The sequence below is a fragment of the Botrytis fragariae genome (genome assembly GCF_013461495.1).
Source record: "Botrytis fragariae strain BVB16 chromosome Unknown tig00000075, whole genome shotgun sequence".
Lineage (NCBI taxonomy): Eukaryota > Fungi > Ascomycota > Leotiomycetes > Helotiales > Sclerotiniaceae > Botrytis > Botrytis fragariae.
The window spans coordinates 1,772,859-1,795,414 of record NW_023500995.1 but is presented as its reverse complement, the minus strand read 5'-3'; the positions used below and the strand labels follow the sequence as shown (position 1 = coordinate 1,795,414).

General features: G+C 39.9%; 5 protein-coding genes across 5 annotated transcripts; 1 reads left to right on the top strand and 4 right to left on the bottom strand.

Annotated features, from left to right (window-relative positions):
* Positions 1–638: 638 nt before the first annotated feature.
* Positions 639–3,340, bottom strand: Bfra_006047 (putative zinc finger x-linked protein; the record flags this gene model as incomplete). The annotated part of the gene is made up of 2 exons (XM_037336420.1): positions 639–3,123; positions 3,195–3,340. 2 exons carry the CDS (start codon positions 3,338–3,340, stop codon positions 639–641), a joined length of 2,631 nt encoding a protein of 876 aa, XP_037191630.1.
* Positions 3,341–8,285: 4,945 nt separating this feature from the next.
* Bfra_006046 (putative alternative oxidase protein) lies at positions 8,286–9,791 on the bottom strand (the record flags this gene model as incomplete). The annotated part of the gene is made up of 6 exons (XM_037336419.1): positions 8,286–8,527; positions 8,614–8,637; positions 8,688–9,292; positions 9,348–9,480; positions 9,553–9,666; positions 9,716–9,791. The coding sequence occupies 6 exons, from the start codon at positions 9,789–9,791 to the stop codon at positions 8,286–8,288; spliced, it is 1,194 nt and encodes a 397-aa protein (XP_037191629.1).
* Positions 9,792–10,221: 430 nt separating this feature from the next.
* On the top strand, positions 10,222–14,738 carry Bfra_006045 (putative exopolyphosphatase protein; the record flags this gene model as incomplete). The annotated part of the gene is made up of 10 exons (XM_037336418.1): positions 10,222–10,279; positions 10,910–11,082; positions 11,138–11,388; positions 11,440–11,848; positions 11,915–12,175; positions 12,245–12,644; positions 12,809–12,857; positions 13,189–13,367; positions 13,486–13,981; positions 14,096–14,738. The coding sequence occupies 10 exons, from the start codon at positions 10,222–10,224 to the stop codon at positions 14,736–14,738; spliced, it is 2,919 nt and encodes a 972-aa protein (XP_037191628.1).
* Positions 14,739–15,170: 432 nt separating this feature from the next.
* Bfra_006044 (putative f-box and wd domain-containing protein) lies at positions 15,171–18,725 on the bottom strand (the record flags this gene model as incomplete). The annotated part of the gene is made up of 2 exons (XM_037336417.1): positions 15,171–18,250; positions 18,308–18,725. 2 exons carry the CDS (start codon positions 18,723–18,725, stop codon positions 15,171–15,173), a joined length of 3,498 nt encoding a protein of 1,165 aa, XP_037191627.1.
* A 724-nt stretch (positions 18,726–19,449) lies between these two features.
* Positions 19,450–21,958, bottom strand: Bfra_006043 (putative f-box and wd domain-containing protein; the record flags this gene model as incomplete). Its single annotated transcript, XM_037336416.1, has 2 exons — positions 19,450–21,839; positions 21,889–21,958. 2 exons carry the CDS (start codon positions 21,956–21,958, stop codon positions 19,450–19,452), a joined length of 2,460 nt encoding a protein of 819 aa, XP_037191626.1.
* Between the last annotated feature and the right edge of the window lie 598 nt (positions 21,959–22,556).

Below are 22,556 nucleotides of genomic sequence, written 5' to 3'. Positions count from 1 at the left end.
AATGGTTATGGTGGACTTTCCAAAGGGAGGGTGTTATTGAAGGGATTTTTGATAAAAAGGGAATACAGATTTGTCTATCTCTCTCTCTCTCTCTCTCTCTCTCTCTTCGTATTGCCTAAAGAAAACAAGCCGTATTAGATAGATTATGAAGGGGAGGTAAGGGGAAACAATGATAGAAAGAAAGTAGATTAAGCGTTCGATGGATTTCAACTTCTTGATCTTTTTCATCGCTACACATGTTGACGCGAGCAGCGATGGCGAAGTAAGAATTAACAATCTTTCTACATGGTCAAAATCATGCCATTTGATATATAAAGCAGCTAGTGTCTAATAAATCTATCGACATTCCACAGGAGTGGAGATATAGCTAAGAAGTTCGACACAAGAATATGTCCCAAAAAAATCCCTTCGACTCTCGTATCGACCTTGTCGATTAAATCAAGACCTGAGCTATCTCCGCAACTTTGTTCCCTTATTCTCTTCCTGCTAGGTACATGGTTAGTGATAGACGGCCAATAATAATGAATCTGATAAAAGCAAGCCCAAAAAAGACCACATCAATCTCTCTCCCAGAGACATCATTTATCGCATACATAATAATGACGCAAAGCTATTGATAAAGGACCTTGTTGATTAGATCAAGAATCCGAACTTTTCTCCTCCACACCAGGTCGCTTCCTCTTGTTCTGTCCGCCTGCTTTCGGTTTGGCAATCGGTGATGGCATATAACCTGCCGAAGAAATTTTGTGGGCCTTCTTCAGGTGAGCCCTGTATCCATTCTTCGAAGAGAATTGGGTTTTGAGCTTGCATCCAGGAAAAGCGCAGCTGCATGGAAATCCATGCGTATTGCGATGGGCCGCCAGCTCTTTGGGAGTGTATAGTGTGTTGGGATCACATCCCCATTGTTCTGAATTGGCGCAAGGTTTGCCTCTGTCGGAATGCACATGGTAGATGTGATTTTGTAGATTGTGTTTTGTTGTGAAGACTGCCGCACAGCCAACTCGATCGCAAGAGAAGGGATGTATGACCGCCTGACTGGCTCTCACACTCTCTTCAGTACATGTCTCGGAGTGCTTTGATAGGTTGAATTTTCTGATGGTCGAATAATTACAACCACTAGTGGTGCATGTGAAGAGGAAAGGCGTTGGAAAGTCTCTGGTATTTCCCGTAGCACAAAATGGCTCGATGGATTCTTCGAAAGTTACATTCTCGTCTGAATACCGCGGCCAAGCTTCAGCAAAACGTTTGTTGTTGACTGCATTGATTCTGGTCCACTTGTCGACAAAACCGTGGATCGAGCTGGAATCTCCTCGCTTTTCCTCAGCCTCCCCCAATAACCCAAGCAATTCCTCTTGATCAACAACGAGATTATCATCATCATTACCATCAACGTAATCGACCTTGTCGTTTACATCAGCCGATTGTCCATCATCCATTCTCATAGGAGCGATGATAGTGTGAAGCGCATTTAATTCCGAGCTTGCTACTTCAACCTGACCTAAAACATCTTCATCTATGTCAAACGCCGAGCCTGTTACATAGCCTTCATCTTCAGCGACACATAATGATTGAGGATTTTGTATATCGGATAATAGCCGAGGATCAATATTGGAATGCCAGGCTAGATCATTGTGATTCACTGGTGGAGAAACGGCATCTGAAACTGGTATACTTCTCAAAGCATCCTTTCGAGGAAGCGCCTTTGTGTTGGTGGATAGGTCCTCGAGCACAATCTCAGATGTCTCGGTGGCGGCAGTAGTAAAGGTTTTGCTTTCTTCCCATACATTCTTCAAGCGTGCATCTCTGATCGCTTTCCGTGCCTTGCGTATAGAATTGAAAGATAATGGATTAGAATCGATTGATTGATTGTCTTTTTGCCATATTTGAATTTCTTCAAGAGATACAGGTGCTCGATAGATATCAAATACTGGTTCACTTGTGATCTTAGGTGCTCCCCTTGGAGTTGGCATCACCTTTATGCGTTCATTATACACAAGGGCTGACATTTCACCAGCGTAATGTCTTGATGTCCCCTTAGAAAAGGTTGCTTCCGAGTGATTCAAAACTGCTGCTACTGCTGGTGTAGTCAACCCGACACCGTCAAACACGGTGGTAGGTAGATGAGATATGTCCCTGGCAGCGCCTGATCGCAAACAGTGACCAGTCAGATTTCCAACAACCCCAGACATGATCCCCATCAGCTTAATAGTTTTGGATAGTTGTAATCCCGATGCTGTGATAGTTAGTAGCAATCTGGAATGTGCTAAAGAAACCATCACTGGATAGTCGGGATAAACCCATTGAATTGTACGTGTTCCCGACGAAACTGCATAATCCAACACATCTTGTAGACTTTTTGCTCCCACAGGCTGTACCAATCCATGTCGTAGACAATGTGAAATCAGCAAAGCTAACGGGCATATGTGATTGACTTCCTCATTATCGAGAGGAGCAAGATATATTATATCATTTTCTCGCGGTGTATCCCTCTTAAATTTGGTGAATCTAAGCGTAAATTTTGCTTCCAAGTCCCTCCACTGAACGGGTTCCAAGGTAGCTGATGAGATGGCAATTTCGATATCTCGATATCGAATATACTCCATGGCATAAGATAAACTCGACCTCGCGACATCGCCGACTCGACATGCAAGTGCGCCCACTATAACCACACTCATGGCTTTGTATAATACAATATCCCAAGAAATGGTTCCATTCTGGATATAGTACTTAAACCATGTCTTGACCATATACGACAGCGTCGATACACCAACCTTGATGCGTTCGCTCCAATTTCCCACAGTCAGTCTTCCTGCCCTTTTTGCATCATCGAACCAAGTGTTGATTCTAGCAGACTCTTGTGGGGTAAAGCGATGGTTGTAAGTGAAAATGGAATACAGGGAAAGGCTCCTAATCATCGATATAGCTGTCGAGGCGTTAGGGGCTGGTTTATTGCGACGACTTGGAATGATTATGCCAATGATCGAATCCAAGAATCGAATAGCATCATCGCCGGAAAAGGAATCTTTGAAATTGGCATGTCGCAAGGCATCGGTGCGAAAAGTTTTGAATCTTTCAATGGTCAACAGTTGTGCATCCTTTGTCTCCTGTCGACCAGTTCCAAATCTACATGTAGTGGAAGAATCAGTATCCATACAAAGTTGAAAATTGGAAGGATTGAATGCGCCTAAACTTACGACAATTGCTTCGCTGTTTTCTTGCTTTGAATCCGAAGATCTGGCGCCTTATCTATCATCTGCTGGATACTTCGTTGTCCTAATATGCGCCTCGATTTCTTTACAGGTGCATCAAATTCGATATCGGAGGAGTTGAATTCATCCATGATATAGAATTGGAGGAGCGTCAAGAAAGATATAACAATCGACCAAGTCGATTATATGAAGAGAGAGACGTCAAAGGTTGTAGTCTTGGTTTCTTTTCCACCAGAATAACTCAAGCATAAGCAATTCTTAATCATTAGGAAGATTGAGTGTTTAAAATAAGAAAGATGAAGTGATACGAACGATAGAAGACGTTCATCAAATCATCATTGCATGAGAAATGGAATGCAAAGAAGAGAGAGAGAGAGAGAGAGAGAGAGAGAGAGAGAGAGAGAGTGTGTGTGTGTGTGTATGGGTTTGTGAGGAAAAAATCAATCTGTCGATTCTGTATTCACCAAATGGGAAGGAGCTCCTTCCTCATCTTACCCGTCATGAAAAGAAAAGGAACGCTTGTTTTGGTGAAGACTCAATCTAATTCATCAAATTCTTATTTACTAGGATAAGAAAATAACTTAAAAGAATACTTCGTCTCTTGTCTTACTGTCAAGAAATCTTTCATTTTGGTATAGAACTATAGAACTATACTATGTCCCTGTACAATGATCAAAACCAAGATTAATTTTTGAATGACAACATCGATTGTTGATGAATAAGATGTTCTCATATAGATCTACTTCAACTTTCGAAGTCAGCTAATCGACAATGTCGATTGTTGATGAATAAGATATCATTATAAAAATTTATGTTTACTTTTGAAAATAGTTTACCGATATAGCAGTGGCCTCTGGAGGGCTGGCGAAGCGATATGTATAGATAGATCCTTTGGAAGATAATTGCTAGTAATCCTTGGATAGCCCCTGAAGGGCTGGCGAAGCGATGGGCGGTCCTTAGAGGGTTGATAAAGCGATTTATCGAAAGGTTCTATCTCCACAGTAGCGCCTCTCAAAGGATTGGCGAAGCAATAAGAGCTTTCACACAGGACTGCCGAAATGATCATGGCCTAGTCCTCCGAGGATTGGTAAAGCAAGAATAACTCCTTGGGGGACAGACGAAACAATAATAGACTTCAAAGGACTGGTAAAGTGACAATAGTCCTCAGAGGGGTTGATGAAAGAATTATAGCCCTTGGAGGACTGCCGAAATAATGATAATCCTCGGAGAATTAACAAAGTGATAATTGCTTGATCTCCAGAAGGCTAACGAAATGACAGTAGCTGCCAGAGGATTAACAAAGTAACACATATAGAGATAAGATATAAGATACTTCGAGGTTAAAAAAAATAAAAAAATATCAAATATACATTATCAAGAGCAAGCCCTCAAGCCCTCAAGCCCTCAAACCCTCAAACCCTCAAACCCTCAATTCTTACCTTGCTCGATAATGCTTTAATTGTTGTTGTTGTCTGTCTTGGAAATCTGTAAAGTTAATCAATTGACAATGTCGATTATCAATAGATAATTACTTACCTTTACTTGGCCCCCCGGAGGGTCAGCGAAGTGTTGTCACGGGTTTTCTTTTGATTTTTGAATTTTGATTTTTTTTTTAATGGGAGCAAGCCCCCAAACCCCCAGGATCCTTACTCCGCTCGAAATGATTATTTGTTGGGGAATCGGAGGAGGGAGATGCGTAATGCGTAGCACTGACGTGCTACCCATTACGCACTCCCAAGAATCCTTCTATGGTGTAATGGTTAGCACGTCGGATTTTGATTCCGGAGATATTGGTTCGATTCCTATTAGAAGGTTCTCACATGAACATTCTATCCTTCCATACCCAGTTTGAACCTGGGATCACAGGGTTGTCTTTACTTTTTGCTTTTTTGAAACGTACAGGGATTCATCTTAAATATAGGAGCTTTGGTTTCACGGTGGGAGCTCGCGTTTTTTCCATTGTCTCGATATTTTTGTTCCTGGCATTGAATATTGCTCGAGGTATTAGCATCGTTGACGCGAGTCTCAACAATCCTTGGGCGTCGGCCTCCGTTATGGCTTTGCTATAGTACTAGGCCACTTATATCCGCCCCCCGCTTATTTTATAATGTTACATATTATATTACCATTTTTCAATATTAAATATTAAATCAATTAAGAATTATAAAATTTGAATAAATAAATAATATACTTTTATATTATTAATATATATAAAAATTATTCTATTATTAATTTTTAATTTATTAATATTTAATATACTAGTTATTTACTATAATATAAGCCTCAATTCTAAAAAATATATTAACTCCTAAATTATTAAATAATTCTTTATTTAATATATTCAAATTATTCATAAATAATTTTCTAGTTTTTAATAAGTATATTCTAATTTGCTTCTATTAATAATAATATTAGGAAACATTTTATATACTTTTATTTTTAAGGTTTATTATACATATTCTATAAGATTGAGATCAAGGAAATAAGAAGGCTAATTCTCTAATAAAGGGATCTCTTTTTTTTAAAATCAATTTTGTATTTTATAGGTATAATAAATAGAAGTATTATTCTATATAAATTTATATTCTAAATCAAGCTTTTCGAAAATAGGGCTTATTTTAGCTTTAAGAATCTTGAGACAAGAATTAGTATTATATTTATATTTCATATTCTCAAAATCCCTATTTATTATATATAGATTACTCCTTTCAATATTCCAAAAGCTTTTTTAGTATATAATCTTTATTATTAGTTTGAGAAGGATACGAAAGACGTAGTACCTATGAACTATAGATCCTAAATATCTATATTATATTCTGTTTAAAGAGCTAGCTATGTATAGGAAGTAGTAGGTCTTATATAGATCTACTAAAAGAGCTAGTCTCTTTCGCTTTCGCTTAGGGCTTGTAATATAGTAGCTAATGAATTGAAGCTATTCACTATATAATCAACGTTCATACATTTATATTCTTATTTGTACTATATATTTCAATCATTTTTAGATTCTATTTCTGAAAATTAATATAAAAGTATTATTCTAATCTTTTTTTCTCTCTATTTTATAAAGTATTTAGCTGACTATACAATTAGGCCTTATTCTTTAATTATTAATTCTTTATAAGCTAAATATTATTTAAATTATTTAATAATATATACTAATATAAGCTCTAATCTCTTTTTATACCTTTAATTAATTATATTATATTTAGTCAAAATCCTTTTAATAGTATTGTTTTAATTAAAAAAATAATATAATATATATATCTTTTTAAAGGCATTCAATCTAATATTAGCTTATTATATAATCAGATTATATAATTATTATTTATAAGCTTACAAAAATAACTATTAATCCGAAAATGATTATTAATTCAAAAACAATTATTAATTCAAAAATAGTTATAAAATACGAAAATAGCTATAAAATAAAGAAAACAAAAAGAGACTTTATTTCGAAAGAATAAACAAATTAGAAAAAGATTTATAAGAGATTAACAAAAACAGAAAAACTAAATTAGTAAAAAAAAGTATAAAAAAAGGTCTTTTTCATTTTGAATATAAAATAAGAAAGATTATTATTCAATACAGATTCTTTAATATTATATATCATACTACTTATATAATCCATTTTAGTTGTTAACTAGAGCTAGCTTCTATATTACATATTATTAGCCTATGACCTACGATAAATAGTTTTAATACTACAATTAAGTCTAACCTTTTAAATAACCTATTTATATATAACTTTCGAAAATAATTATATATATTATAATAGTATTCATTCGTTTTATTTAATATATGATTTAAATTGACTAACATATAATAAATATATACTATTATTATATACTAGATTTTATAAAAGAATATATTATATAATTCTATAAAAGAATTTGAGATTCTTTATAATTTGATAAGGACTAAAATCTTCCTCTACCTTACTAACTATTTTACTATATAATATAAAATAAAACATTTATAAGAATTATTTTGTATCTCTAATTATCGTAGGTCATAGGCTAGTAGTATAGTATGAAAGCTAGCTTTAGTTAACAACTAAAATGAATTATATAAATAGTATGATATATAATATTAAAGAATCTGTATTGAATAATAATCTTTTTTATTTTATATTCAAAAGAAAAAAGATCTTTTTTTATACTTTTTTTTATTAATTTAGTTTTTTTGTTTTTATTAATTTTTTATAGATTTTTTTTAATTTGTTTATTCTTTCGAAATAAAGCCTCTTTTTGTTTTCTTTATTTTATAATCGTTTTCGTATTTTATAGCTGTTTTTGAATTAATGATTGTTTTTGAATTAATAATTATTTTCGAATTAATAGTTACTTTTGTAAGCTTATAAGTAATGATTATATAATCTGATTATATAATAAACTAATATTAGATTGAATGTCTTTAAAAAGATATATATATTATATTATTTAATTAAAACAATACTAATATATTATATAATATAAATTGAAAGTATTATTAAAATAATAAAATATAATTGTAAGAGTATAATGTATAAAAAAACGCGTTTTATAGAGTTTCGACTAATACAAGTATATAATGACTATATTAATACGTATTGATATATCCTCTGGAAGCCAGGATATATTTTTACAAAGACTGATGACGGCACAATAGGTGGTGGTGGAAGATAGCCGAGTTTTCATGAAATTTTGACCTTCAAGTAGAGAATTCTCTAAAAGAGTGTATTTTTTAGTATCTACAATATCCGAGTATTCAATGGGCCAGATTGCAGTCCAACAATATGATGGTTTGAATGTCTAAAAGCAGTTAGAAATTTGAAAATAGTTCTATGTTGTAAGCAAATTCAATATCTCAGATAATTTGAATGTTCTAATTGGTTTGGGGATTTGATAATCTTCATCGTTGAACTGCAGTCCGGACCATTGAATACCCTGATTCATATGTGCATTTTCTTTACAGATCTTCTTCCTGACCTTCATCATCGTCTAGTTTCCTGCCATTAACATCAAGCTTTATGAAGATTGTAGAAAAACCGGCCAGGAAATAACATATCTGTTGTGATTGCTTATCAGCACTTTCATTCTAAATCTTGTCCTTGTATGCAAATTTAATAATCAAAAGAGTACTTACAGCAGCGACAAAAAAGGGCAACGCGTGCCAAACAGGTGGTAGGCGTAAGGTTGCTGCAAATATATATTGCATGGAAGGATCGTTGATAGCATGGCCGAGATTTTCGAGCACGGCTATCGAGGCATAGAGGGTAGCGAGAGAGGAGGCGGGGATAAAATGGGATATTAGGGAAAGGGTGGAGACTCGGGATCCGACTGAGAGGGTTTGTTAGAATTTAGCCGTGGTTTTGGAGAGTAGTTTGGATGCTGAAATTAGAGAAGTCAAAGAGAATAGTACGCACAGCCGGCAGCGAAGATAGAAACACCTATTTCAAGTTAGATATTCAATTTATTTTCAAGGAGGGAGATATCATACCAACTGGAATCCACCCACTCGTTGCTGCTAACCCAATAGCAAGAGAACCCATCAAAAGAAAACATACACTAATCCTCATCAGTGCCAAATCAATTTTCTCAGATCTCACATGATATCTCGATTTTATCCAAACAGTTGTCCTCGGGATCAGGAAAAGGAATAGGAAGATATTGATAATAGCTGTTTCGGTGTAGAACATTGCTCCTTTAGATATCTTGGTGCCGAATCGGACAGAGGAATATTGGATCAGGACATTGAGAGTTGTGTATCTGAGGGTTCCGACTAGGAAGACTGGGATGCAGAGGAGAACATTGGGTTGAATTACGGCGCGGCGGATGGTAGCGAGAATGGTGGTCTTGGAGGTGGTAGTAAGGTGTAGTCGTGTTGAGGATGAAGATGAGGAGATTGGTTGTGATAATACTTCTGGTGGCGGAGATGGTTGACTAAATGGTACCAGCCACAATAAAAGTAACCCTAGGATCACAGATCCCATCGCCATACTACAGGCAATCCAAGGAGAAATATCTATCGTGATAGAAGCTACATATGACCCAATGAGTTCTGCAATATAGAATGCCGAGAAGATATAGTAAAACGCATAGCTCCTATTACAAACACCAGTCAGTCCGGAACATTCACTCAATTATAAATACTATTTACCTTTTATCTTCCGATATCAGCGAGGAAGCCATCGCCCACATGAACGCCGCACTTGAATATAAACCTCCTCCACAGAGAAGAAACAGTGACGATAACCATACCCAACGCAAATCGAAGATTTTTGGATATGCACCTTATCAGACCTCAATATTAGCGGCATATCTCGGCAAAGATATCATGGATAGCAAGTCAACGAAGTACATACAAACAACAAAAATTTCTACCAAAGACAATCCGACTCCGATTAAGGATAGCGCCATAATCTTTCTCCTTCCATACCGATCTCCCAAATTGCCAATCGGGATCGCTACTAGTAGAACTATATACCTATCAGCATTTGCCCTCTTCTAAAGATACAAAAGATATACCAGGCACCGTATCCCCAAAACTTTTCCATCCTCTAATCGTCGCTAACGGACCCTGAACCTCGGGTATTTTACACATTTCTGAAACGATTTCCCGATTATTTAATCTTAAGCTTACCTCTGGAAAATTGTAATAAGAGTGACAGAGGGAAGATTCGAAGAGGGAGATGAGGGGGCTACGAGAACCATTTCGCAGAAGGCGATGAGGAAGTGGAGGGTCATAAAGTAGAGGATGAGGGTTGGGAGAGAGGGAGAAGTGGGGGGGGAGGAGGGTCATGGGGATGATGGTGGGTGGAGATAAGGGGAGAGGTTTCGTGGGGTGGAATGATGGATGGGGAATTTTGCTTTGGAGGGGGAGAGGAAGAGCGAGGCATGGCTTGTATGATATCTTGTGTAATGTGACTTGTGGTACGTAAAAAGACCACAGGAAGCTGGAGATGGGTATGTGTGGCTGATTATTAGTTTGCGCCACAATGTGGTTCTGGCTGTGGCGTTGAGTGAGTTACAGTATGATACCGCCATGTTATAGGCCGTCCGGAACTGACTTCCGACATTCACAACTCGTGAGTGATTCTTCTGAATTACGGGATAGTTATTCAGTGTAGATGGAGTTTAAAAAGCACTTGAGTACGTGAGGGGATGTAACATTATTCAGGTATTCAAGGATAACCGAGAGCTCACCGGGAAGTTGGCACAAATACTGGTTCACATCCATTCACCAACATTAGCCAACATCACCAATATCATCAACTGTGGCTAGAAAAACAGTCATTACAAATGCTCTTCATAAAAGCAGAAAGAAAAGAAGCGACGCCATGTGAGTTGTACTGATCACTACGTTGAAGCTCGCCCCGACCACTGCAATTTTGAGAACGTCGAAAGATTCGAAATCATATCGCAGGTATGTATCCGTACTATCTCGGCCATCATTGAACACAGGCTTTAGATTGTGCACTTCTCCTAACATAATCAGAACATATCATCTCCAACTGTTTGATCACTACGTCCCACTATCCTGCATGAAAGTGTAAACAAAACCTGCTTATATACTCCCTTGTAACTCTCCATGTATCTTTCCTCCAAGTTCTTTCTCTCCAGAAGCCCTGACTACGTTATTTCATTTCCTTTCTCACACAACGTCCATCTAAGCATCAAAAAAGAACACTTCAAAAATTTACGACTTCTTTATTGTAGTAGGCGATACATCAGGTCTCGTACTCGCCACTCGACTGTCCGAGAATCCTAAAATCCAAGTTCTCGTTCTCGAGGCTGGTGGAAATCATTTGGAAAATCCAGAGATAAACATTCCAGCACTTTGGCCTTCCTTGCTTGGTACAGAACTCGATTGGGCATTTAAAACTGTTCCCCAGGTAATTGCCACCACATCTTCCCTGAACAGTTCAGTGCTGATTGCTTGTAATAAAGAGTGAGCTTGAAAACCGAACTATAGGCCTTCCTGGTGGTCGTCTCCTTGGTGGATCAAGTGCCATCAATGCGCAAGCTTTTATCGCTGCATCTAAAGTTGGACTTGATGCCTGGAAGGAGCTTGGAAATGAAGGATGGGATTGGGATTCTATGAAACCCTACTACAAAAAGTGTCATACTGTTGAAATCCCAAGCGACAAGTTAAGAAAGGAGCTTGGCCTGAATCACCTGACATCTTCGAGCAACCCGGGGTCTGATGGTCCCATTTAAACGTCGTGTCCTCCGGAAATGGATGCCGTCAGAAAAGCATGGGCTGATACCTTCAATGCCTTGAAGTATGAGATGTCCGAGAATGCATTTTCAGGATCTTCAATTGATGGTTTTGTAAAGAATTCGACAATCAATGGCGTTAAGAAGGAGCGGAGCTATTCAGCAAATGCTTACTTCAAACCTGCGCAAGATCGATCCAACCTCCATCTCATTACTGATGCTCTAGTTGAGAAAATCATTCTCGATAAAGAATATGGGGAGGCTGTTGCCAAGGGTGTGAAAGTCAGTATCAAAGGTGTCGAACATATCTTTCAAGCAGGGAAGGAAGTCATCGTTGCAGCCGGTGCTTTGAATTCCCCAAAGATCCTAGAACTTTTAGGAATCGGTGATGTTGAACTTCTTCGCTCGCTGGGAATCGATGTACATGTCGAGAACTCTAAAGTCGGAGAAAACTTCCAAGATCATACATCTAGCGGAATGAGTTTCGAGGTAATTGATGAAATCTAGACACTGGATCCTCTTAGCCGCCAAGAGCCAAAAGCTATCGCAGCCGCTATTTCCGCATATCAAACTGACAGAAATGGACCCTTTGCTGGTGCGGCAATATCGTCTTTTGCTTATATGCCTGTTCCAGACTTCCAAACACCCAAAAGCAAAGCCGAATTAGAGCATACGCTGCTTACCTTCAAACCCGAGAAAGAGAGTGTAACGACTGAATGTGCAAGATCTGTTCTTTCTAGCGCAGACAAGAGTTCCGCTTACTACTTCGTATATGCAGCCCATGGAAACTTCTGATCCGACGCAAGTTCTGCAAAAAACGTCACCATTAGCTACGAGACTGGCAACTTTCTTACAATTGCTTGTGAACTTGGATATCCGCTTTCCCGAGGCAGTGTTCATATCCAATCTTCGTCCGTATCGGAAAGTCCTATCATTGATCCCAAATACTTCAGTAATCCCATTGATCTTGATATCCACGCCAGATTCATACGATATATTCACAACATTGCTGCGACTGAGCCGATGGCTTCAGTTCTAAAACCTGGCGGACATATCAGTCCAAGATTTGCTGCTTTTGGTACAGAATTAGAAGCTGCCAAAGATTGTGTTCGAAAAACTATGATTTCCGCGTGGCATCCATGTGGCACTTGTGCGATGTTACCTTTAGAAGATGGTGGTGTTTTGAACCAAAAGCTGGTGGTTTATGGCACCAAAAACATCAGGGTTGTCGATGCGAGTATGATACCTTTGATCCCGAGAGGAAATCTTCAATCTATTGTCTATGCTGTAGCTGAAAGAGCGGCTGATTTGATCAAGTTGAATCATAATATCTAGAAATGCTTTAGCTATCTTGATTGCTCATTCAATAGTATCTGCGAATTGATGATGTTATACTTTTAGACCTAATGGCTAGCTGTTTACCTTCTGAATCCGAGAATATCTTCGCACCGTAAATATAATATCTTGCTCCGAAACCTTTCGTACGGTGATAATGTGGTTCTATTTCAAGCAAGCCCACCTTAAATAAACCTTAGAAGAAGCCTTTGTAACTCTTAATATACCCATGCTGGCAACAGCACAACATTGCCAAGTGAAATAACAAGAATTGATAGTAGGGCCTAGTCCATTCACTTACACCATCAAAAGTAATCTTTCTTATTTCTTTTTAAGAAAAATCCTCTTGATATACAAATTACACATAAAGAAGCTTCCACCCAATGACGTAGCTCGCGTAAGTGGGGTCTCTATTCGCGTCCCCTCCCCTCCTAATTCCACTCAAGAAACAACATCAATACGCGTTCTCAGCCCGTAGTATATTCTAGTCTCTGGGGAGAAGAAAAAAACATGTCTCTCCCACGCGTATCCCTCTCCTCATTTCTATCCTCCGCCAAAACTGCTCTAAACGGCGCATTGAAAAGTGGGGGAAAAGTTAACTTTGTCGTGGGTAATGAATCGGCTGGTATGTATCATTTTACCCCTTCTTGTAATACTCCGGGGAAAGATATTAGCGGGAGCAGTTCGATATAATTTGCAACTAGCGTATGATCGTCCACACAACTAACACACACAGTAACTAGATCTCGATTCTCTCTGCAGCGCCATACTTCTAGCCTATCTACGTACATATTCCCCTCTCAACCATAACAAATCCCTCTACATCCCTCTGTCGAATCTACCTCGTGCGGATTTAGGATTGAGGCCGGAATTACACCCTATTTTGAAGAAAGCCAGAGTCAAGGTGGGAGAATTGATCAGTTTGGATGATTTGAGAGAACACGGCATAAAGTCATCGCAGTTGACGAAATTAAAACCAGATGATACGAGATGGATATTGGTAGATCACAATGCGTTACAAGGGGAATTGGGTAGAAGTTATGGAGGAAGAGTAAGAGGATGTATAGATCATCATGATGAAGAGGGAAAGGTTCCCGCAAAGGAAATCTGTGAGGAGGAGGGGGAAATGAGGATTGTGGAGAAGAGTGGAAGTTGTGCGAGCTTGGTCGTTGCATGGGCGAGAGATGGTTGGGCGGAGATGAGGAGAGAAGATGGAGTAGGCGGAGAAAAGGATATCAGGTAAATTTGCGATCCACAATATCCAGTTTCATTCGGATATTTGACTTATTACATACCACCGTCTTCGCTCTCATCCAAAAACTTACTACACCACACTAACACCCAGATTTACAGTCAATGGGACGGAGAACTAGCATATCTAACCCTAGGACCAATCCTAATCGACACAAACAATCTCCAATCCGCCGACAAGACCTGCGAAAGCGACCGAGCCGCTGTCCAATTCCTTGAAGACCTAATCGCAAAAGATCCCAATACATCACAATCACCCTGGAATCGAGATGAATATTTCTCCACAATTACTGCCGCGAAAGAAGACATAGGAGATATGGAATTACGAGATATATTACGAAAAGATTACAAAGAATGGCAGGAAGGAGGATTGAGCCTAGGTATCAGTGCCGTAGTCCAGGATTTCGACTTTTTACTTGCGAAAGCGGGGAGTAAGGATAAGTTACTTGAGGTACTTGGTGAGTGGGCGAAGGAAAGAACTTTGGATATTTGCGCGGTGATGACAACGAGTAATAAGGAGGGAGTGTTTAGGAGGGAGCTTTTGGTATGGGGGTTGGGAAATAGAGGGGTAGAATGTTTGAGAAAGTTCAAGGGGGAAGGAGAGAGAAGATTTGGGTTAAAGATTTGGGGTCAAGGCATACTAAATGTCGATGAGGAGAGGGAGATCAGACATTGTTGGTGGCAAGAAAGGATTGAGCATAGTAGAAAGCAGGTTGCTCCTCTATTGAGGCAATCGATGCTTTGATATCGAGCGGGTGACCTTATAGGTTCATGGTTTGTTCTAGCCCGGTTAGATAAGGGGTGAGTTGAATTGCATAGATTTAGAAGCGAGCACCATTGCCTACAGAATTTCAACCCTACGTTGTAGGTATATAGATATTAACATAAGATAGCTGGAAGCGCTCCCGAGGAGATAATTTCCACGATGAAGCATCAACAGAAACAATTTTATACTAACCACTGTATCACATAAGACGGCAAGATTTAATGTTGAAAAGGCATTGAGACAATTAAACTAGGCACTGGATGTCTATCTATCATTAAAAGCGTCTTTGAGTATCATAAAAGTCAGTTCAAACAGCTTAAGCTCATCTCAGAAAAACACACGCCAGCAAAGAAGCGAAAGATAATCATCAACCGCGAGGAAAGAAAGCTGCACCCAAAGAATCTCTTCTACCTAAATCGCACGACCCTTCCCCTTCCCCTTTCCTGCAAACCCCAATCCTGGGAAGGCCTCAGCCTCAGCTTCTTGTTTACTACGTTCCTCCGCTAGACTGAGTTGCAAAGCAAACTCAAGATCGTCTGACAATTGAGCATTCTTATCCATAGAATGTAACCCTTCATAACTGAATCTATTCTTGGATACTTGACTGGTCGATGGCGAAGTGGACTCTGACCGTTTTGTCTTTTTTTGTTTGTAAGTGAAATTGACATCATAATCACCAACACTTGGCGAATACCCATTATCACCAATCGCTTGACCTTCCATCAGAGAAAGGCGTATAGCCTCCTCAAGATCATGGTCATAGTTAGGTTGAGGCTCTATAGCTGACGTTGGTACCGCGGAATGACTTCTCGTGCTAGCTTCAGGTGTAATAATTCCGAAACTATTCTCGCCTTTAGTAGGAGAATTGTCGCCAGTATCTGCAAAATATCCAGCTTCACTTATACGGCGTTCTTCGTCATCTATAAGGGCTTGAGCAGACACCATTTCCGCATATTGTAAAGCTTCTTCTTCACTAAGGCCACCAAACCCAACACCAAATCGACCAGCGAATCTCGCTGCCTCTTTAGCTTTTTCTTTCTTTTCTTGATCGAGTTCTTGTTGTTCTAATGCAATTTGACTCAACAAAGCTCCTCTACCAGTATTACTAAATCGATCGGTTGCTCCATTACTACCACGTTCGCCACGGCGAAGCCTTCGCTTTTTAGTTTGAAACTGATCTGCAGCAGAGGAGCTGTAGTGCCAATATCGAAGATGAGTACCAAGTGAAACCATACCACGCAGGATGGTTGGATCAGGATCAAGAACGACAGCACCAGCTGCGTAAAGATTGATGCCAACCCCATGAATTCTTGCCTCTGCTTGGATCAATCGACGTCGAGCACGCGAAGAAAAGCGAGAGTGGAGAGTGCGAACAGGTTGATTGGATGATGCAAGAGGATCCCACGCCTGTACGAGGCCATCATTACCACCATGGACAACAAACAGTGCGGAAATTGCCAAACATGATATTTGAGGCGATTCTGTGACGATAGTACGGATTGGATGTAGCTCATTGACCACCTGAGGATTTGCAGATTGAGGACCTCGCATGTTCCACAAAATTATTTGGCCTATCTTGGTACCAACAGCCAAATACCTTGCGCGATAACCTGGAATGCTAGTAGAGGAAGTTTCATCAGATGGTGTCTCTGGAAAGGTAGTAAAACTTGTTTTTCCATTTACAGTATGTAATGGATCCTCGGCAATGGTGAGCAAGGCATATGTTGATAGATCTATAGCAGAAGTGGTAATCTCAATGCCAGGATATGACTTCAAAGATAGCAAGGAACTCCGCCATTCTTCGTCCATGGGAGTCTCCACATTCTCAGATGATCGAGAAACATTTGTCATGAATGATATTGGTGAGTTTGGAGAAGTGAGCTCCTCTGATTTGATTTTTGATACATTTCCAAATATCGAAGGTATTTGAGTTGGCTCGGATGATACTGGTGGTGTAGCTGTAGCAGTTCTTGGTAATGTGAATCCGTCAAGTGACGATTGTTCGACTTTACATCTTGTGTATCGCTTTATTTCAGCTTGTTCCCCAGGATTGATCCCACAACCAATGACAAAAACGCTCTCGCCTGCTCCATTGCCATCATCACCACTAAAGTCAACCTCAAGTCTTCGACGCATATCCCAGCCATCACAAATAGTACGAAAATGTGATGGGCGATACCTCAGAAATTTTTCGATTTCACGAGTTTCTGCCTTGAGCTGTTGTTTAGAGAGATTCATAGAAGTGCAAGAAGATTTAGGAGAGTAGCTGCCGTGGATTTCAGCCTGTTGCCATGGATCTTCACGTGCTATACGGCGGGAAGCTTCCACAACCTGCCAGTATACTGTACGACCAGCAATCCAGGCTTCCCTACCCAAATCATCTTCATTTGAAGATGCATCAGATGGAGGATGTGTAGGTACTTCTGTCAAGTAGAACACTTCGCCTAAAGCGTTGAGTGCAACAGCCCAAGTTCGACATGATGTTTTGCGTGTGATGCTATAAGAATCATCCACACTTATTGCAACTATAGGTACACCAGGAGAAGGAATCCATCGTGCCATCACCTGACCAGCCTTAGCTTTGGGTGTTTCAGTACCGAGACCATAAGCAGTGATCACGCCAAGTGTCGAGCCAGTCATGATTCCAATAACACCATTGGTAACTTTGGGTACAGATGAAGACTTAGCGATCCAAACAGATGATATTGCCTCGGTGAGGGCAGGTATGTTTGGGATACCAGATTCTGCATCAGCCAAACTTGGTGGCGAATGTTCTAAAAAGCGGCCACGCATTTCATTTGGTGCTCTGTAGTAAGCCGAACCTCCAGGAAATCCTTCTCCATACACCATTCCGAAAGGTTGACTGACATCCATAACATTTGGAAGACCAGCAGGACCATCTCCAAGACCAAATGGAGCATCGCCTGGAAAGAGATCTGCAAATTGAGGCATTGGTTGAGGATCAGTCAGGCCCCAAGGATCAATTCTTCCAAGTTTAGGATCACTGCTACCAGCAGACCCAGTTTCATCAGTACCATGAATAAAGCGTGGATGTTTCTTTCCTTGTCCAAATGTGCCATGAATGTGATTGATGGATGTGAATAATTCCGAGGTATATGTAGTCACAGCACTTGTATTTCCCATACCATTTGCTCGACTTGAGTTACTTTGTTCAACTCCTTGAGCAGGTTTTCCTCTTCCAAGACTCCGTAAGAGCCGTGTTCGAAGCACATATTCGCTCCTCCAACTTGCTAAACCTGTCAGTCGCGTGAAAAATCGTTGTTCGCGGAATTGTTCTCTTTCTTCATCATCTCCAATATGATCTGCTCCAATAGGTAACGTCTCTGTAACATCCTGGCCTGGGAAGTATCTCGAAAATGCAACGCGCCATGCATGAGGTGTAGTGACCAAATTGTAAAATCGACGCGATACAAGTGAGACTGCAGATAAAGACGACGCAGGCAAATGCGATAAAATATGAGTCAGAACCTCTATAAAAGAAATTGTGTTAGAAAATCAATTTATTTTGGGGTCAGGACTGAAAATACCATTTGGAAAATTCTCTAGTTGCGGACCTTCCTCGCCCGTACTGCCTTTCTTCTTCACCACCTTAAATCCAGGTCCCTCAGGTTGTTTTTTTGGTGGACTAGGAGCAAGTGCGTTTTCATACTCGGCAATTCGTTGATAAGATGGTCTTGGGCGATTCTCGAGATTGGTGTCCAAGTTCAATCCACGCAGTGCCTCATCCACACCATTGAGTGGCGATCGCCATCCTGATCCTGCTCTTGATGAACTTGTTGAAGGGGTTGAGCTTGCCGTTGAGTCATCAAGTCCATTTCGAGGACTGACCAGCTCGCTGGACTGGATTTGCGGAGAGTGAATGCCATGATTAGAGGTATTGGGTAAGTCTGACGGGTTTTCGAAGGTAAGAATGCTGTTAAAATTATCGGGAGGCGATGGCTGCATAAAATTGAACGTGAAGGGGTGGGGTATAAGGGTTTGACTGAGCCAGTATATCCGGTCAGTCTATTGTAGAGTTTAGTAGTCGACGGCGTCGTGATGTTTCGAACGTTTGTGTAAATGTTGTAGTTTCTTTTGATTTTGAATTTGAATCTTACTGAACGGGGGGGTATGTATGTTTCTCGTTTCGGTATCTATCACATAAAATCGGAGTCATGCAATTTCCATGTGCAAGGTGACGTCCCTCAGCGTCTTTACTATGCATGCCTGAGATTTTGATAAATACACCCCGCCACATCGACAGCCCTCGATTTTACAACCACCTTGAATCCGGACAATATAAACCATTTGGATTACAATCATCTGCGTGAGAACTTGTAGAATTCGGCTTTCGGTCTCGGTCTCGCTCTAACTCTAACTTCTACTAAATTTAACACTGGAAGAACCCATGAACACTCTGTTTACGAATTGTTGTATGCGTTACATCCATCGGGTCTCAAATAGTACAATCCCTTCCAAGTTTCGACATATGAGCATAATAAGTATTCTTTTGGAGCATTTTGAAAGAGCAGTTTAGTATCATTATTATTGTAATATCACTAAGAAGTCTTCGTATATGACATAAGTACATCTTCGAGAAACGTATCAATCTTCCCATTCCACCCAATTTTCCACCCGACTTTTTCATAACTCCTAGAACTCCATGATGAAACATTATCTCATCTTTCAATTAAGTCATCATCATAATGAGACCAAGAGTGATGCATCCGTATATTTCGAATGGAGCGTTGATCTTCCCAGCGTCGCTCTCTTGATCTGTGGATGTCGCCGCTGTAGATGTAGATGTGTGTGTTGAGTCTTCGCCGGTAGTTTTGAATTTCGATCCTTTACTTGTACTTGTAGGCATAGCCTGCATCGAGGAAGATTCAGAGACACCTGTAAATGTGGTCTTCGAGAACTCAATGCCATTACTTCCGATTTTTATAGTTTGTCGATTGAAGGTATGACTAGTAGGTGTTGCTCCTGGTCCAAAAGTTAAGGTTGTTCCGTCTATAACTGCTAGACTTGATCCAATTTGCGTGAATATGACATCTGAAATTGTGACAGGATGTGTCGCAAGAATGAGAGGGTATGTTAAAGTTGTACCAGCAAGCACCAGGCCGCTTTGATCCGCAGATATACTTTCCCCACTGATCACTGTCTTGGTAGGAGTAGCACCTGGTCCAATATTGAACGTAATGCTAGATATAATTGCGATTGATGAACCTAATTCCGTAACCGAGAGACCGCCAACTATTCCAATTTGATTTCCTGATCTTGAGTTACCCCCTAAAGTTGTTCGCGCAAAGACTACTCCACTAGGGTAGATGCATATTGTTTGTCCATTGAATACGTCAGTTTGAATGGCCAATCCTGATCCGTAAGTAAACGTTGAAGACCCGATGTATGCCAACGAATTTCCAACGCTTATGGGCTCACCACCGATAATCACATGGTTCGTAGGTTCAACAAGTAAAGGCGCCAGAGTCGTGTGCGTAAATTGGACTCCGGCAATACCAATCGTGATTGTCTGGGTGTTTATAACAGTCACTACTTGAGGAGCTCCCGAACCTATTGAATAGCTCTTACCATTCACAACGGCAATAGATTCTCCTAGTTTCACCGAAATGTTATCCACCACAGTCGAAATTGCTGACATTTCGATATTCCCTCCTAAATTGGTAGTCAGAGTTGGCGATTTCCCAGAACTATCTGTCCCGGAAGCAGAAGTTGGATTTGGTTGCGACTGCATTCTCGTTGTCGCTGGATTCGTGGATTCGATAGCTCTATATGAACTTGGTAATGTCAATGTTGTTTCTGGGCCTATTACTTGAGATGGATTAACCGTAAATATATGCCCCTTCTGCTTAATGGTTAAAGGGGAATTTTGTCTTTGAATCGTATGCCCATTTATAACAACATTGCTCGGTGTCAAGACAATCGGTACTCCAAGAACTACCACTGAAGTTGTAGAAAGTGAAGGTGATCCAGAATCATTGTTAGACTCTGCATCAGGATTCCCTACACTGTTTGATTCCGGGCCAACTGCTTTACCCGAAGATCCTGGTGTAGAACTTGACGTAAAATTTGGTGTAGATGGCTTGCCAATTTTTGTTACTGGAACTCCCGGGAAACGTGGTGGGGTATAAGAGGCAATAACAACCTGTGGGTTCTTGCTTGTAACAACAACGGTTGTCGTCCTTATTTGTGAATAACTGGGAGTTGCTAATGGCGACAGTGTTAAATATTCTCCTGTACTTGTTTCATTTGACTCTGACAGATTTGGGTCGGTATCATTACCAAATGGAAATGTTGGTAGCTCATACGCTGGTGATGTCCCCGGTGGACAATAAGTTGGAGGAGTAAACTCTGGTATTGGGGTGTATGTTGCATTACTAGCAAGTGTAATTGTTTTCGTATTGGGTACCAGAATGAATTCATAATAGTCGTCATCAGGAGAATCAAGAGCAATGCACGGATCCGTCTCGAGATCTAATTCAGGAGGTGTGACGGATGTGTTGACTATAGTGTTGCTGAAAGTTCCAGTCTCACTGTGCCCGAAACTAGAGACCGTTTGGTGATGAAAAGAGAATATAGTCGTGTTTGGATTATTGATCAGTTGTCTCGAGTTAGTGGGCGCAATTGGATAACCGAAGTTTGTGCTGAGTGCGAAAGTTGTTGAAGTGATGAAACTTTGAGAGCGCGAGGTGGAATTGAGGGTTGATGTGAAGATAGAAGTCACGTTTTTGATATTGCTTGGCCATTGGGATGTAGGATTGCTGACGGGAACTGTGTCAGATGTAACGCCACTGAATCTCCCAGGCCATTGAGGCGTGGTAGTGACGGCAAGAGGATTGGCAGAGCTTTCATGTCTTGTAGTACCAATATTGGTCCAAGAACTAGTAGGAAGACTCAACGTCGGCGATGGATAATTATTTGTCTCGATGTCACTATGAATCGATGAAGATTCTGCTGGTGATTCATATAGTACACTTTTTGGATTGAAGATCGAAGATTGATTAACTTGTGTAGTGTAAGATGTAGAAGTTATGGTAGAATTTGGAAATTGTTGAAATTTTGCTTGTTTATATTAGTAATGTAGTCTTTGGGCAGATGGATTCAGTCATACCTTGAGCAAAAACTCCAGAGCATTTAGTAAGAATGAAAATCCATATGAAAATTGATCCATGATAAAGCATTGCTCCAGATCAACTCAGAAAATAGCTGGTCTTGTCGATGCCCAATGCAATAGACAACAGTCAAAGCTTGCCTGACTGTTCATGAGATTATAATACAAGAAAAAGAGTGTTTTCAGATCCAGCCCACGTCAGTAATAAGTAAAAGAGAATCACTGTAAAACATTTCTAAAAACCAATGTACAGGGAAGAATGCCAAATTGTTGAATGTTCGAGAAACTGGAATGAAGACTCATTCTTATTTGAACGGCTTCATTATTTTGCCGATATAATTTCACTTACTTATTTGATGAAGATAGAATAGGTAGTGCTTTGATCTTGACTCTAGTGCTGCTTGTACTGATGCATAGCAAGTGATTCGCCCGCGGTATTTGAAGTGTGAAAAAGGAGGGCCATGATATTTTCAGGGTACAACTAGTGGCTTACAATGCTTTCATCAAACCCGCTACTATCTTTGAACGAACTACGCTTGGATAAATCCGGTTATAGCATGCTAAGCATATATCATATTTCGTTTTGTGGAATGCAGCATGTTACCAAAGAATGTTGGTAGCATCACGGCTTTTCACAATGCAAATTCGTATGATCTTCAAAAGCTTTG